The 17,308-nt window shown below is 41.0% G+C and overlaps 1 protein-coding gene across 4 annotated transcripts in view; it reads left to right on the top strand.

Moving 5' to 3' along the window:
• The first annotated feature begins 2,653 nt into the window (after positions 1-2,653).
• Positions 2,654-17,308, top strand: part of LOC146691359 (partitioning defective 3 homolog B-like) — a 217,381-nt gene continuing 202,726 nt past the window's right edge. For all 4 annotated transcript variants that reach the window (XM_085434748.1, XM_085434747.1, XM_085434746.1 and 1 more), the window contains exons 1-2: positions 2,654-3,717; positions 16,532-16,633. In XM_085434748.1, coding sequence (XP_085290874.1) covers positions 3,601-3,717; positions 16,532-16,633 — 219 coding nt within the window. In that variant the 5' untranslated portion in view covers positions 2,654-3,600. The remainder of the gene's footprint in view (positions 3,718-16,531; positions 16,634-17,308) is intronic.

The following is a 17,308-nucleotide window of genomic DNA, read 5'->3' as shown; positions in this document are numbered from 1 at the left end:
CCCAAGAGTCCAGCTGACATTCCACAGATGACAGCTAAAATCCACAACGACAGACTTATTTCTATGGTTAAGGGGGGAACAAGTCTTTCACTGTCATGGTTCTGGGTCATTTGACAGCATTTGTCTCCCTTTTTCTGTTCACGTTCCTCCCCTTGTGTTTCAGTCCTCACTCTCTCCCCCTCCCTCCCGGTCTCATCTCCCTGAACCGTTTCCACCTTTTCCCTTCTTTGTCTCTTCAGTCCGTATAGTATCCAGGTGCATTTCTTCCTCCTGGCTCCTGTGTCAAGCTGCGTGTCTTAATCTGTGTCATTGTGTTTCCTGTTTTACTTTGACAGTCCCGTCTCCGTGTTCAGGTTTTCTTCCTCCTGTCTCGTCTCACCTAATTTGTTCCTGCTGTGTTCCCCATGTGTTTCCACTTCCCTTGTCACACCTCTGTGTATTTATTGTGTAAGTTTCCCCCTTGTTTATTTTTTGGGTGGTCTGTGCTTCATGGGTCGTGTGTTCCAGTGTTTAGTTTTAGTTTTCCCAGTGTAGTCTAGTTAGTTTCCTGCTGCCTTTTGTTTTCTATCGCTCTCCAGCCTAAATAATGTCTCTGACATTCACAACCTCTAACCAAGTCAACAGCCACAAGGAGGTCGACTTATCGTTGCCAAAGTCTACAAGCAAGATATGCCTTCATGAATGTAAATACAGAAGGATTACAACAAGCCACAAACCACTGGTTACGCTCGAGAACAGAAACATCTAAAAGAGCCTGATAAGATTCAAGTGTTCTGAAAAGCACAATGTTTTTGGACAGATGAAACCATGGTTCATTTGAATGAGAATGATGGATGAATTCTGACGTGTGCAGGACTACTCTCTGCCCAGATTCAGCCAAAACACTGCAAAACGGATCAGATTAGCATCTGCAGCAGGACAAACCAAAAATCTTTAGATTATTACTTACTACTCAAACATCCAGTCTAGTTAACTTTATCACCTCTGGCAAGGAGGTTATGTGTGTCATAATCTGCATACGTGACAGCTCAAAATGAATGAATACTGATAAAACTTTGTAGAGCTGTAGATTAACAAACCATGAAAATTTACTTACGTCCACCAAGGTCAACGTACTTAGAAACTATGACTTTTACAAGTGTGGTGTTTCTTATCAACACATATAAAGTGACGTATAAAGATTTACATAATGTCAAAACTGACCTCTGACCTCACCCCAACCGGTCTCAGCAGATGGCCCCGCCCCTCCCTGAGCCTGGTTCTGCCGGAGGTTTCTTCCTGTTAAAAAGGAGTTTTTCCTTCCCACTGTCGCCAAAGTGCTGCTCATAGGGGGTCATGTGATTGTTGGGCTTTTCTCTGTATGTATTATTGTAGGGTCTACCTTATAATATAAAGCGCCTTGAGTCGACTGATGTTGTGATTTGGCGCTGTATAAATAAAATTGAATTGATCTGAATGCTTGAAAGTCAGCAGACTGAAGGTCAAAGTGATAATAATGGTATATAGAGCTATTTAAAACAATGCTTTTTCAGATATCAGTTTAAAATCACTCACTCATACTTTTATGTCTTTATGAGGAGAGACCCCCACTCATATCATCGAGCTTCTTCACCCTTGCTCTCCAAGCTGGATCCTTAGATCCACTGATGGTGGCCTTCTGGCTATTCCACAGACGCCCTTTCCAAACCCTAGCAGCAATACTGTGAAACAGTTCACCACTCTACGCACCGTGGACTCTGTGGCTTCTTTTAAAAAACAGTTGAAAACTCAAATATTTAGACGGGCATTTGGGTAAAGTTCTTGTGTATTATGTTGTTTTGTCTGATATGTTTTTATATTACCTGTAAAGCACTTTGTCTTAAAAAGTTCTGTATAAATGAATTTTACTTACTTACTTCTTACTGCTATTGTTTGTATTGACAACATATAGGCATATAGGGAATAATACAGTATATATGTGGATTCTAAGTATCACGTTACCTTGAACCTCTGACCTCTCCTTTAAGGTCAAATAAGGTCAAACTTTCATAAATTCTCTTTTATCCTTAAAGCGATACTAAAAGTCTAATGTGTTTGTTTATACTGCCAACATTCAGGAAATGATAGTGGTATATGAGGATTCTCAATATCACATTGTAGTGCACATTTGACCTTTCGTTTACATTTCACAGCTGACTCCAAAGGTGTGTTATACCTTTAAAGAAAGTATTGTCAAGAGAAAGAGAAGTTAGTTAAAAATAAACTGTAGGATAACACCATATAATAAGCTCAAGTTTTTCATGTCCAGTTACTACAAATCAATAACTATTATCGATTACCTGCTCCTACATAATGTTTGAGTAATCAAAGTAAACATCTGTCCAGTAAAAGTAAATACTGCAGAGAGCGAGCTGCCTTAGAGGAGGCGTGTGCTCTTGTTATCATTATTGGGTTCATATAAAAAGCAGTAATGTGAGTGACGCCAGCATCAGAGAAAGCAGAAACCTGCAGGTCAGCAGCCTGCTGCCCTAACATCTGGTCTGGTTAACTCGTTAATATAAGTTGAACATCCTAACACTGCAGGCTAGAACCGAGAATCTGCATTACTGCGTTACTCCCAGCTGCAGCATTAATTGGAGCACTTCCCCTTTAAGAAAGTGAACAGCGTGAAGCGGTGGAGGAGCTGGTCAGGAACTGGTCAGGAGCGGTCGGCAGTGAAGGAATCTCAAAACTTTTCCAAAACATAGTTTTACTGCTCCGTTACCTGCTCCAGTACACGCCCAGTTTACCGCCGAATATCAAAACTGCGTTCCCTTCTTCTTATCGTGCCTGTCCGGGATGTAGTGGATGCAAGTGACGGCTTGGAAAAAAGGAAAGTTGGGAGAGGGAAAACTTGTGGAATGATGCCCGACCGACTGCATCCCTCCCTCCAAAGTTCAGCTAAGGTTGCTAACGTTAGCTAGCGAAGGAGCCAGCTTCGGCTAGCTGTTATGTGAAAGTTTGGATAAACTTTTGTTTGACTGGTAAAACACGTAGAAACACGGCATCTGTGATAGTGGAGGAAGCGTGTGGAGATCGGAGAGCTGTGACAGACTGAAAGCGTCCACCCCGGGTTTGTTATCATAGCCGGGGCTAGTGCAGCTAGCTGATACACAGCTAACTTTATTACAAGTTAACTACAGTTAAGCCGCCGTGAGGCATGACAGGACACACCGCTCAGCTCCATCACGCAAACAGTGCAGCAGTTTAACGCTTCAGGAAGCTGTGTTCAGACCTGCTGAGTGGTATCCTTAGCTATGCTTGAGGAGACGAGAAGAGGAGCGACAGCCATGGTTACCTTTGCATGTGAAGGCGGCTGGATGTACTGAGATCACAAAATGACTCTAATGCCCGTGGAGAGTTCTGGAAAGCAGTTTGGGTTTTAGAAATCTAACTTTTATTTGGATGCAGCTGTGTTCAAGCCACCTACAGCCAGTACTGTGTTTTTACATTTTTGGTATTTGATGACATCCTTGCCTTCTTGTCAAGTCTTTCCGGGAGGCCTTCCTGCATTGTTACGAACATTGCTCATCATCTGCATCCAGAGGGCTCGGATCTGGGATAAGGTGGAGAGCAGCCATCATGAAGGTGACAGTAACATTTGGGCAGACAGGTGTGGTGGTGCCATGCAAGGAGGGATGGACCGTGAGGGACCTCATCCAGCAAGCCACGCAGAGATACAGAAAACTCCTGGAGCAGGTACTGTAGAGAAGTTTGCAAAGCACCTGTCTTTGCAATTACGCCTGATAGCAGTCTTGGCACGAGAAGTGACTCTTTTATTCAACACATTAAACGCAGCACATCTTTATACTGTAACTGTGGCAAAAATCGCAGCTGCAGAAAAATATGTTTTTGTCAGTGATACCCCATAGAGCGAGAGCTCTGCTTGGGAAAAATGAACAAAAAGCATGAACAAATGCAGCCTTATCTCTCTCCGAGTCCATCTCACCCTTGAGCTGTCAGTTAGCTCCATTATTTATTGTAAGAAGTAGTTCTGTAATAATGTGTTAAGATTTTCATGAACTCCGAGACAGATAAGTTTTTATGAAACAGCACTTTCATAACATTTGAGGTTTTCCCCCTGAAGTCATGAAAGAATAATCGAGAGCTCAGTCATTTTTATATCATGAAAGGACCATATGATTTTCACATCTAAAAGTCTTGGGAAATTAGACAAAGCCATGGAGGTCCGGTTTTCCATAATTGCTGTATAAAAAATTAAAAGCATATCTGATATGAATTGTGATGGTCCAGACAGGAGCAGGCGCGAGTCATTTCCAATTTAGTTGTGAGTGTAAAATGCAAATGACTCCGTCTTGTGATTCCTTTATGACTGCTGTTGATTCCCGGCGCTGCTCTCAGGGCAGGAACCCCATGACCCCCATCACACAGCCAAATCTTCTCAGTGACTTGCTTCATATTGGGTCCATTATTCAAAAGGCACAGCAGTCATATGGATGGATCGTCTCAGCTGCGATTGAGGGAGAGATGCCGAAGGTGTGTGTGTGGGTTTATATGAGAGAGTGCTAGAGATGCCGTCCTGTTTTTCTTGCGTCCTGGACCTTTTTTCCTTTTTAATCCGCTTCCACCTGTCCGTATATTACCCCTCACCACACAACCCTCCTGTGTGTTTTGCCCCCTTCATCATATTTATCATTCTTATCTTTTACTCAAATAAATCTCCTGTTCACCTTGTATATTGCTGTGCACGTAGCTCGCGCCGTTGTCTCCCTTTTGTTTAAACTGTTCTTCCTCATTGAACACGTCCTCCCTCACATGCAGCTCTTCTTTATAAGATACCCCCATTCCAGCTAGAACTAGAAGGGTATGGATAGAGAAACTGTCACCATCTTCAGCTCAGAAAATGGAAGCTATGATGATGACTACCTCTAGAAGTAAATGTGTCTGAAGAAAAGATTGGTGCGGCTACATGCCTTGAATAAATCAAAGAAAGGGCCTATTTTCATTTTCACAGTAAAGGTCAGTTTACACTGTTTTGACTGTAGTTTGTTTGCTTTTAAGCGTGATGTGTGGTACTGTCTTGAATCCCTGCTGCAGCGAGTGTTGTTGTGTCTCCATTAGCTCTGCTATCACGAGTCTGATTGAGCCGATCATGCTGGAATTAGAGTCAATAAATCTTAGACAACAGTTCACTGAAGAACTGACTCTCAAGTCTCCTTTTAGTAGCTCTGACTTATTAAAAGGAAGCTTTGTTTTAATAATAAAACTGCTATTTGCTTTATAAAGGCATCATCCTTGTGGACGGATGCTGTGTTTCTCAGACCTGTCACAGCAGTTGAGGTCTGCTTCGCTGCAGTTACATATCAGGGAAGGTGGACTGCAGGCTGCAGCATAGATCTAGCGCGGTGCTATGAAGCTAGAGCAGGAACATCTGAGGTGTGCTGCGATGTGAGCGCCTCCCTGCTCTGCTGCTTTGGTCTGTTAGTGTTTAAAGTCTTTGTTTGGTGTCAATGAAATTCTTTGCTAAGAACATGCTCGCTCTGTGTGTTTTGGCCTGCTCTTCTCTTCTTCCTCTGTTTTCTTTCCCTTTTCCCGCTGTCTCCCACACCTTTGTCAGCAAGTCTCAGTCTCTCCTCCTCTTTCCACCTTCGCTCTGCACTTTGTGCTCTCAAATGGTTTTAGCCCTTTTTCCTCTTAATCATTTTCACAGTAATTGTCCTGTTGCTTGTCTTCATTTTTCAACCCCCCCCTTTCAGAACTTTTGACATCAGACTCCAGTTCTGCTTCTTGGGGGATGGTGAATTTGTAGTCTCCTTTTCTTCTTCCTAAGTATTTTCTCTCTCTGTGTTTTTCTGACTTTCTTGTTGTCACTCAGTCATTTTTCTGCAACACTAATCTCTTGTAGCCGTATAATTTTGGCTGTTAGCGTGTTTCGGGATTAAAAATCTAGGATATATGTGTGTGTTGTACAGTGGTCCAGTCCCTAATCCTCCCTCCCAGTGCCAGGCAAATCATATTTTTATGTCACAGAGACTGCTAGCTTTCTGTCTGTCTCTTTCCCCTTCCTCCCTATCTGCTTCACTCTACTTAGAGAGTATGCTGCTTGGATTAAAAGCGTTTTATTATCTTGTGTTTCTGCATGCACTGTAGCTAACTGATACTGGCAGTACTATTTATCAGCTGCTTTGTTAGGTGTTCCCACAGTGGTGCTTAAGAGGAGCTAATGCACAGCACAGACATTAGCGCTGCATTTGAGCGATCTCAAAAAGAGTTGGGCTTCATGAAATGTAGTCTTAAGGTGAGCTTCTGAGAGGATTTAATTCCTGTTTGTGATCATTTTAGTTTCACATTTATCTCTGAATTAAAACTCGTGTTAGTTTAACCCACAGAGAGGATGGAAGAAACAAAAGGCTTCGATATGGCTGCTTTTTATATGAAACTGCTGTTATTTACTAACACATTAAAGGTCTTTTTCTAACTTTTTCTAATTCCTTTAAAGCTCTTTTTAGAGATAAGGCAGGTCTCGCATCACTAAGTACATAATTTAGCTTGGTTAACACGTTTTAGGATGTGGATTTAGAACTCGTTCACCACACTGATGCTAAGCCATAAATTCTGTTTTTATTATTATTTTGGGGGCTTTTATTAGTTTTTTTTAGTGAAGAGAAGGAGAGTGGTGGAAGAGACGCTGCAAACGGCATTGGGTCAGAATCAAGCCTGGGTTGCTGCGATTGGTCTTGTGCTTGTGGTAACCGTAATTTGTAAAACATAACCATTTTACAAATTTTATATTCAGTAGAGAGTGTGTAATATCACTCATCTTGGAGTTATACGTGAAAAAACAATATAGGCGCTTGTACACAGATAAGTGTAGGAGGGACATCCCTCCCCTTTGTCTCCAGTGAAACTAAGATTGTAGACTCACTTCTCACCTTTCCTGTAAATGCATAGTTTCACGAAATGAGTAAAGAAAAGCACAGAATGAAGGGCATTAGATAAAAAACACTGTGTGGAACCCGTACGTTATAATTACAGGAGCTGCTCGGTCATCGTGAACCATCTCATGAAGCTCCTGGTGCACAGACTTGGTGCTGATGATAATGCCAGATGACGTTTGAACACAGCTGATGGTTGAATATTTGGAAGGGGTGAAAACTCACAGACTGACTTGTTACAGTAACAGACTTGGAACTGCTGAGCTCTTTAAATGAGCCTGCTTTTGACTGATATTACACACCTGTGGCAACGGGACTGAAAACAACAGACATCTTATATTAAGAAGTGTGAACTGGTTCTTTTATCCCTATAGTGTAGATACATTGTTTATCATGTGTTTAGTGAATAGTTTCCCCCCTTTCTTTCTGGCCTGATCTGTTTGCTGCTTGTTGCCCACTTCCTGATTTCTGAGTTTTTTTTGCACCTAAATGTTTCTGAGCTTCAAATAAATTTTAATAATAGACAACAACAATCTGAGTAAATACAAAATGCAGTATTTAAACAATAACACACCTGCCCCGTGTGAAAAACTAATTTCCCCCCTAAACCTAATAACTGGTTGTGTCGCTCTTGGCAGGAGGACACACAGTTATGTGTTTATGAGTCTTTCACATTGTTTTGGAGGAGTTCTGGTCCACTGTTCTTTACAGAATTGTTGTAATTCTGCTACTTTGGAGGGTTTTCCAGCATGAATGACCAGTTTGAGGTCACGCCAAAATATCTGAGTCTGATTGAAACCACTACAGAACAGCCCCTGACCATCACACCACTACCACCACCATGTTTTGACTGTTGCTCTGATGTTCTTTTTATGAAATGCAGTATGTAATGGGACTCAAACCTTCCAGAAAGTTCATCTTTTGTTCTCGTCAGTCCGCAGAATATTTTCCCAGAAGTCTTGTGGATCATCCAGATGTTTTTTTTGGCAGATGTGAGACGAGCCTTGGTGCTCTTTTTGGTCAGCATTGGTTTTCTCTTTGAACTCTCCAGTTTTGCCCAGTCTCTTTCTTATTGTTGAGTCATGAACTCTGACCTTGACTGAGGCAAGCGAGGCCTGCAGTTCTTGTTCTGGTTCTTCTGTGACCTACTGGGTGAGTCGTTGATGCGCTCTTTGAATAATGTTGGCAGGCCAGCCACTCCTGTGAAGCCTCGGACTGATCACAGCGATGACGCTGACTTAGTTTATCAGGCGTTTCTTTAGATTGTGTCACGATGTGTTGATTTTTGAGATCTATTTAAGTCATTTGTGGCAGTAATCGGGCACGGGTGCTGAAATTGAACTGTGGTTAATCACAGTTGATTTGGGAGAAATTATTTCCCGCACAGGGCAGGGAGGTTTGGATAACTTTATTCCCTTAGGAAGTGAAATCAGCATTTAAAAAAAGGTGTTTTGTATTTACTCTGATTATCTTTGTGTAATATTAAAAATAGTTTGAGCTGAAACATTTAAGTGTGACAAATACGCAAAAAGAAAGAAAGAAAGGAATCAGGAGGGGGAACCGTACCCATTCTCATGATGGAGTCTCTTCTGTAAAATCAAGTGAGGTTTGATTATGTCTTTTTTTAAAAGTGCCAGTGTATGCCTAGTAAGTATTTTTACCATTAAAATAGTAACCATTTATTATAGTTAAAGCACTTTTCATAGGCTTAGCGCAGTGTGATGTGTCTGATCCTGGCAGTACTGGTTAGCTGTAGCACGCCTTTAGGACGCTCATGTAGATAAAGTGTATCTCATTTAGCTTTTAAGAGAAAAGCACAGATTAGTCAATTAGTCTGTAAGTTTTTATTGAGCAGATATCATTAGATTAACTGTTATCCACTTCACTCGATATATCAGTGATCTGAGAGCGCTGTGATCTTTAGTTATTTATCAGAGCAAACAAGCCTGCTGACAGCTGCAGCATAATATAGAGCTATCACTGTTGATGGATGATCATAGAGGGCTAGCACAAATTATGGAAGGGAAGCACCGAGCATGACTGTATCAAGTGAAAAAAATAGTGATATGCAGGGTTTTTGTAGAGCGTTGGCTGTGAGGAGATTAATAAACCATCTGAAGAAATCAGAACAAAAGCATTTGAAGATAGAAGAGGGAGGGATGAAGGCGGAGGTTGTTTTTTGTGGGGAGTTGCCAGAAAGTTATCAGCCTAATTGCCTTTGGCCAAACAGACACGTGTGCGACTGTGTGTTTATGAGTCCCAGTACAAGTGAAATGCAGGTGGTGTTGCCTGTATAATCCAGAAAAATGACACTCAGCATTCTGTAATCATGTCAGAGTTTCAAAATAAAAAGCAGATCCCCGCCATGGGAAAAGTACGTTTATTGTTTCGTTTATTAGAAACATAGGTTCCACGTTTGATGCCAATACGCACATCCTGCTCAGGAGAGACCAGTTTTCTTTAACTGAACAGCCTGAATGTATGAATGGGACTTTATCTAGAAAACACTGATATGACCTTTAGGGTAAACTTTACTGGAGACGGCGGCTTTATTTTGTCTCTCTAAACCCTCTATAATATCTCCATTGCAATGGCCGAATTATGCGAATTGGTTTAAATAATGTCTGTGACATTGGGAAACATAATGAAAATTTTGAGTCCTCTAAATCCTTTCACCATTAGTCCAAACACTGATGCCGTGCTTCTCTTTCTGCTAATTATACCAGGGCAATAATGGGCGAGAGCAGGCTGTCCTTGTCCTACTAAAATAGAGACGGTGTTGGGACACTCGCATTTTGGAGGCCAAACAAATATAATGGACAACACTGACCGGCTTTTCATATCGAGAGAAGTTTTCTTTTTATTTTCTGAACAAAGTGAGCAAACAGCGAACAATGAAATTTAATCAGTATTATTTGAACCTTGGTATAATTTACAAAGAATAAAACAAACAAAAATATTAATAACTGTTCCTTTTATCTGTGGACCCCTGTGCGGTGTGTGGATAATAAAACATGATTGGACACTTCAAAGGTTCAGCGCTGTCACTGGGTTTTTTTGTCTTTTATATACCCTGCTCATCGTAGATTGATAGCAACAAATTCTTCTGGCACAACTTCACCAGCTTCACTTAAAGTAATAGGGAACAGCTTTATTAAGTGTTGCTGGAATCTTCACGTCATGTAAAATGAAGTAAACAGTTGAATTATAAATAATCTAACCAAAGCGAGCATGTGTAGTAATGGGGAAAAAGAAAAAAAAAGGTTAAAAGGTTAAGCCTATAACACTGAGGTCCTGGTGTTCTCTCTTTGCTTTTAAAGCCTGTACTGTCCTGCCAAGATCTGAATGGTTTTCTAAGGTCTTCCAAGTTAAGACTGCAGATGGCTGTGAGTCAGCAATGTAAAGGTTTCTAGCACAACCTGGCTCACTACCAGGGGGGCACGGAGGACAAGGAAGGGGAACAAAGTCTTCTAATATACAGAACAACTTTATTGGCTGACTGTATACAGTAATACAGTAATGTGGTAAACTAGTTCTACAAAGTAAAAGTTCTAAGGATATGGGTCTGGGAAAGCGTTCAAAAGGATTTTCAAATTACTTGAACAACTTTAACTGAAGGGACACTTTGTACATGATGGTCTAGCAAATTCACTGTTAGCTGCAAACAGCATACGGACGTCTCTGAGCACTCAAAGCAGACATGAGTCTCCAAAAAAGGAGATCTGGATCTGCAGGAAACTTTGCAGCTGTTGGTGTCATAGCGGTTGGATGTAAAAGCAAACATCATTTTCAAAAACTGGACCTGCACCGGGTGTGTGTCAGAAATAAAAACGACTTATAGGTTGCAAATAAACGTGTAGGAGCAACAAACGCTCCTGTGCTTTTAAAACCAGTTTCAGGCTGACACGCTGAAACTAAAATAATACATGAACCGTTACTTGCTTGTCCAAATGTATAAAACATCAATAAATAAAACCACGTGACTGCACATATTTGGACTAAGATAAGAAATCTAAGGTATAGATGAAGCCAGATGATACATATGTTATGCTTTAAAAATGAAATCAGTCAGGTTTGTGGGCAGGTGGTGTTTTTACACTATACCTGTGTATACACTTGTGCATATGGATTTCCAGGTGGATGTGTATGGAAGGGTTCTCGTCAGTGTGGGTGTACAGTGTAGTTTCATTAGTCGGGACAGGAATGCTGATGAGGCGTGGCCAAACAAGCTGATAAAATCGTCCAAACATTCTGGCCCCATGCCACGGCACAGGCAATTATTTCTGAGGGCGAGGGAGAGGCCGGGAGGAGACACGCGCCTCCTCCTCTGTAGACAAACCACAGGAATGTGTTTATTGAGCCTGACTGTTTAGAACGGACTCGGAAAGGTTTGTTTGAACAAACTGTTCGAGTCGGTGTAAGCAAACCATGAATTTTTTGTTACAACGTGACAATAAATGTATCTTTGCTTAATTGGATGATTGAAAAGTGAGCTTGTGCCCATCTTAAGTGTGGGATGTTGCAGGGTCACAAGGCAGGTCGGGGGGTGATTCAGTTTAGATTGTTTTGCTTTTTCAGAATTAATTTCAGGATATTAGTCACTGCCTTTACAGAATTATCGATAATAAAATGATATAATACACACATACATTTCCTGCTTGACGTCTGATGATTTCAGACCTCTCTGTTCTGGATAAGGATCTAAACGTGGGCGAGTATTCAGCTGAAGCTGTGGTGTGGATGTCGCACTGCGTGACTCTTCAATCACACCTCTGTGGTTTATCGAGGTCCACTCATTTGCACGACCTTCAGTTTGAGAGCAGCGTGCATACCAAACTTGTTTGTTAAGCAGCAGACTAAAAAGGCGTACTGTTCAGAGATAAGAGTGGGAGCGATGGTACAGAGTGTTTTCACTCAGGAGGGAATTTACTCCAACCTATTAATCATTTCCACATCACGTCACGAGAATCAAATATCCTGCAAATATTACTGCATTAAGTGCTAATCCCCCTGATTTTTGGATTTGATCGGCGTGTTTACAACTCTTATCTTTAAACTTATATCTGCGAGTCTCTCCGGGTTTAGAAACCACTAGAGTCGGAGGGATAGGATTTGGTGCTGACACTTTATCAGATTAGACGAGTGTGCTCACGGCTTATCTCTCAGAATCTTCGTCTCTCGTCGGTACAGCCGTACGGATTGCCTACTGTAACAGAGAAACCCAAACAGGCGTTGATGTCCTCATAGCAGCAGCAGGTCGCCGAAGGAACGAGGCTGTTTTCACTGTGCGTGTCTCGTTGTGTTTCCAGGTTACAGGGTGTACGTGTTTCCCACTTTTTGTAGTGATTAGTCTGCCGATTAGTTTCGTGAACAATCAGTTGGATTTAAAAAGGTTCTGATCCACTGAATATGTAACAATGTAACTTGGAGAAAGACGGCATGGTGCATGTCATCATGTGACCAGGAAACAATTTTACCTATTACTACTACTATTACTTACTGCGCAAGTCATTTCAGTCTCTTCAGAAACCACTGGAATGAGTTTGTGTATATAATTAGAATCAGCTGATTAATGTCAGATTTATGGTTGGGTGTATTTCATCTTCGACCTGATGTGGTACTTTCTCAGTACTTTACATGTTCTGAAATAATAAATTCTAATTTGCAAATAAGTCTTTACTTGTCAGGTTAAATATCATCTGACTCTAGTCACATGATTATTCGTTAATATTCAGTGTTAATGTGGCAGAAGATCTGCCTTTCCTGCACCTTTTCACAAAGTTTAACGATATTTGTCTTGGTACTGTTTGTGTAATCCTGCTGGCAAACAGACAAACTACACCGTAAATCTATTTGTGCACAGGATCTTTCCTTGCTCAAAGATTTAAAGACCGTGTTCTGTGAAAATCAAGTTATCAACCTTCGAAATGTCAATTTGCTGAATCCAAGTAGACACACGAGCAAAATAAGCTGTCAGACTAACCTTTTCTGCCTTGGTAGTAAAAATAGTTAGTAGGCGTTGGTGGGGCTATATTTAATATGAGCTAACTTGGCAGGTCAGGTGGTTGAGAACAAAGTTTAGCTACCAGAGCGGTGAGTGAGCGTTGGAACATTTGGAGGCTGGAGTTTGTTTAGGGCTTAATCGATGATAACTTTAAGACGATGGATTTGGGTTTTCAGCTGTAAGCGCTTCAAAATCCACCTGTGCTAGTTTGTTGTAATTTGATGAATGACTCGTTGAGCTTTAATAGATTAGTTACAATTAAAGGCTTCTGTGTGAATTGTAGTTGGGTGGTGTGGATCAGCCCACACACTGAGAGCAGGCCCGGCTTAGTTTTCTGATGTGAGGAAGTAGAATACAAGCTGAACTCATCACGCCTGTTTCCCGAGGTACGATTGCTCGTGTGGCGTCCCGCTGTTTGTGTGACGGTGACCGATTGAGGGCTGGACATTAGAACTAATAAACAAAATTTAAAGCGCAGGCAGTTACACAAACACGCGCACTCGGTGTGTGTCCTTGAGTTAACATTTTCCAAAGCCTTGATTGGCAGTGCTCAAGGGGAAAGAAGAAAATAAAACGGAGTATTTGAAAATCTATCTCATGCATCTGGACTGGGTCTCAGCCAAGTCATTGTTACAGCGGAGTCATACTATAAATTCCAGCTGGAAGGAAGAGAGGAAGAGTTACAGACAATAGAAGAGCATAAATGGTCTCAGTGTCAGAGGCTTGTGCAACAAAGATCGTTGAATAGCCACTGAAATGGCGAGTTTTGTAATTGTACGCGTTTGCACACATATCGTTTTTAATGATTACACAGTCGGATCAGTTGGACTGATACACTGACAGAAGGAAATGTTGCCCTTGCAGTGATACCCGTGGACACAATCTGATCTTGAAATCTTTCTAATGCGAGTTTTTGAAAAACATTACGAGCATCTGACCCTGAAAGAGTGATTTACTGGAGCACCACCCTGTAGTGTTTGGAGTCGCACCTTTCCTTAGGCTGCGTGTGATTTGTCTTGAGTATGTGTGTGCACGCTTGTGTGTTGTCTCAATATGTTGTTCAACAACCAGCTCTATGCAGTCAGCTGTCCAGTACAGTTTCAAAGTCATTAATCACAGGCCCAACACGGCGGAGAAAGGGAGCGAGGAGGGAGAGAGAATGGGCCCAGCTAGAGCTGTAATCTGTACAAGGCACCTCGGGGAAGACGTGAGAGATGTGTGCAGCAAAGAAACAAAGGTGAGGGCAAAGTTGAGGGAGAAGGGGAGTCGGAGAGCGAGGGCTTTATAAATGAGGAGTTGGTGTGCAGTAGATTCTTGTGGGTGTCCATCAAATAATTAGAATAATTTTAATTTATTACTATGTTAATGTGAAACTTATTGACCGCTGTGTGAAATTAAAGAGCCTCTCTCCATTGTTCTGTGTTTGAATTTGGAAAACTGAGGATTTTTATTATAGGAAGCAGATGGTCAACAGTGCCTTTCTAGTCTTTTTGACCAACGTGTGTTTCCAATACAAGCTACATTCATGTATCTGTGTTGTTATTAGGGCTGCCACGATTAGTCGACTAGTCACGATTACGTCGACTATCAAAATCGTCGACGACTGATTTAACAGTCGACGCGTCGTTTGAAGCTTTGTAAGATCACAAAAGCCGCAGGAATAAGGAGTAGGATTTCAGAGTGTAATAATGGACTGAAACAGAAGATGGCAGCACTGCATGTACAAGGATGCCAGCTGCCGTTAAACCCCGAAGAAGAAGAAGAAGCTGTGTCCCAGAATTCATAGCGCAGCCCTGCTCAATTTACAACAATGGCGGAAGCTAGTTAGTTTTAATATTACTCTTATTATTCTTTCTGGGTCACAAAATAAACGTTTAACATATTTTCAGGCGAGAATGTAGCTGTGTAAACCTCAAATATCTGCTCAGTTTATCAAGACACCGCATATTTTCAAAAGCGCTCCGACGTTTTCGGAGACGTCTGTTACCCACTAGCTCGATAGCTAGCCGGGGGCTAGGCTAACTAGAGCCGTGAGAACACCGGACTCCCCGCAAATCGTTTTCAAACCCACCGCCGTCTTTCGCTACTCAGGTTAAACATGATATATAAGTCACTAAGATAACTTAAAAATGTTATTGTTTGGCTTTTTTAAGTATTTATTTATTTATTTTTTATTTATTTTTATTTATTTATTTTTTCCTGGGTAAATCGGTTTGGCTGAGATTAAAGTTATAGTTTTTACACAGCTGAATAAACGTCAAGCAGACAGCTGATTATCAGAAGTGTGAGATGCTGGAGAATTTACTCCGGTGTCCTGTTATATTTTAGATAGCAAGGAGTTTATTAAACTTCACCGAAACAATCTGCAGATTTCAGTAAAATTTAATAAACTATCATCTTGTCTTTATTTTTAGTTAGCACAGACCTTACACACTTAAAGCTGTAAGCTAATGATAGTTATATAAGAGCAGATGCTGCTGGTGCAATAAGCTGTACGTTTTATGTCCAATGGATGATGATCTGATTAGTCGACTAATCGCAAAAATAATCGGTGACTAGTCGACTATCAAAATAATGGTTTGTGGCAGCCCTAGGTGTTATGTATTATTGCCTACTGTGCTATTCATACACACACAAATTCACCACTGGTGTTTGAATTCAGTTCACTTTTATTTATATAACACCAAATGCACACATTCATGCACAGTGGACGAACCGGGATCATTTCCAATATTTAAAACATTTACTGTGAGAACTCTCAATTATTTGGAATCTTGAAGTTTCAGAAGTGATAAATATGTGAGAAATAAAAAGCATTATGATAAAAATATCAAAAAAATTGCAATTTAGAAATGAATTTGGAATAAATGCATAATTATGATTTAGAGAGAACAAAAAACACATTTTTTACAAATGTAAAAAAGATGAACATTTTCAGTGCAGTAATAGTGCAAGAAAGATAAAGTTGGTTTAATAAAAAGTAAATTTAATACAAATGCACTGGGAACAGAGAAGACTTCAGTTTTCCGAGACTTGGTTTTGGACCTTGGAAACTGAACGCTGCTTCTCCATCTTTAGTTTTGACTGCGTGGGCGTCAATATGACCTTCCTCTGAAGATGGACGAGGAAGATCTCTCTTCTGGATTGACAAGAGAGAAGATTCATCCTAACTTCTGCAGTACAGAGGGCACAACCTGTAACATCTCAGTAATTCAGCTGCGGTTTAATATCAGATTTTGGCAGCCGTCCTGAAACAACTAAAGAAAAACATCCCTAAAGAAACATAAGAATGCAACACTGATGAACTCCACATCATTTCTGTGCTCTGTGATGTGTAATTTAACAGCAGTCCGTATCCTTCAGACTGAAGTGTGACTATTTTAGGATTCTGACAGAAAATGTTGGATAGTTTTCCAGCCTGTTGTGGTTAACAGTCCGACAATACCACGACTGAGACTCTGTCTGTGATAACTGATGTCATTCCTGATGGGGCAAAACAAAACAAGTGTTCTGTTAGAAATGTGTGCAGGTGTTAAAAAACAATTGTAGGTAAATTGATCATGTGGTGATAAGTCTGTTCACAAGTCACTGATTTTTGTGTCCTTTGTTGTAGGAAGGAGATTTCTTCATTCGGACGCACCATGTTGAATACTGTGATGGGGGGATTCTAGACCCCGACGACATACTCAGTGATCTGGTGGAAGACAAAGACAAGGTAAGTACATCCTCTGCAGAATATATTCTATTGTTTCTGTTTAAGTATGATTATGGGATTATACAGATTGGTGTATGTTTTTATGGAACAGCTGACTGGTTTGAGTTTTTTATTTGATTTTAACCAAAAACCAGAAACCCTGCTTCTTAATTAATAACTCTGAAAACAATATGTGTTAGTTCGTTTTAACTGGAATAGCCTGTTTCCTGACTGACCAGCACAGCAGATTACACTGGCATGTGCAACTGACCACCCCAGACATGCACCAGGCAGCTATTGTTCTGTGCACAGTTACAAAATCACAGTATTTACTTTGGCTCATAAATATTTGCCACAATTTTTGTATATCTGCTTCTGTACACCACCACTGTGCATTTAAAAATAAAATCCAATGTAATGCTATACTTCTTCTCTTGAGCTTCTCTCCACGCCTTCAGTTGCTGCTGTGAATTCAGTTTTCCCTTCAGGAACTAAAAAGTCTGCTCGGTCAGGTCCAGATCAGGTGGTCTTGTGTCATTTCACTGCCTTCAGAAACTCTTGGGTGTCGTTTGGTTTGGACTCTCATCCATTTGCACTGTGAAGTGCTGTGCGATCAGCTGTGTCTATCAGCAGTCAAACATTAATAACACTAGTGGCACAGTTGCACTGGCAGGCCATAACAAACGATTTTGCAGG

Source organism: Copadichromis virginalis, linkage group LG16, assembly GCF_057382275.1.
Source record: "Copadichromis virginalis isolate Kocher_CV1m ecotype Utaka linkage group LG16, C_Virginalis_male_GT1.1, whole genome shotgun sequence".
In the NCBI taxonomy this organism is placed as follows: domain Eukaryota; kingdom Metazoa; phylum Chordata; class Actinopteri; order Cichliformes; family Cichlidae; genus Copadichromis; species Copadichromis virginalis.
This window is presented reverse-complemented; position numbering and strand designations above follow the sequence as displayed.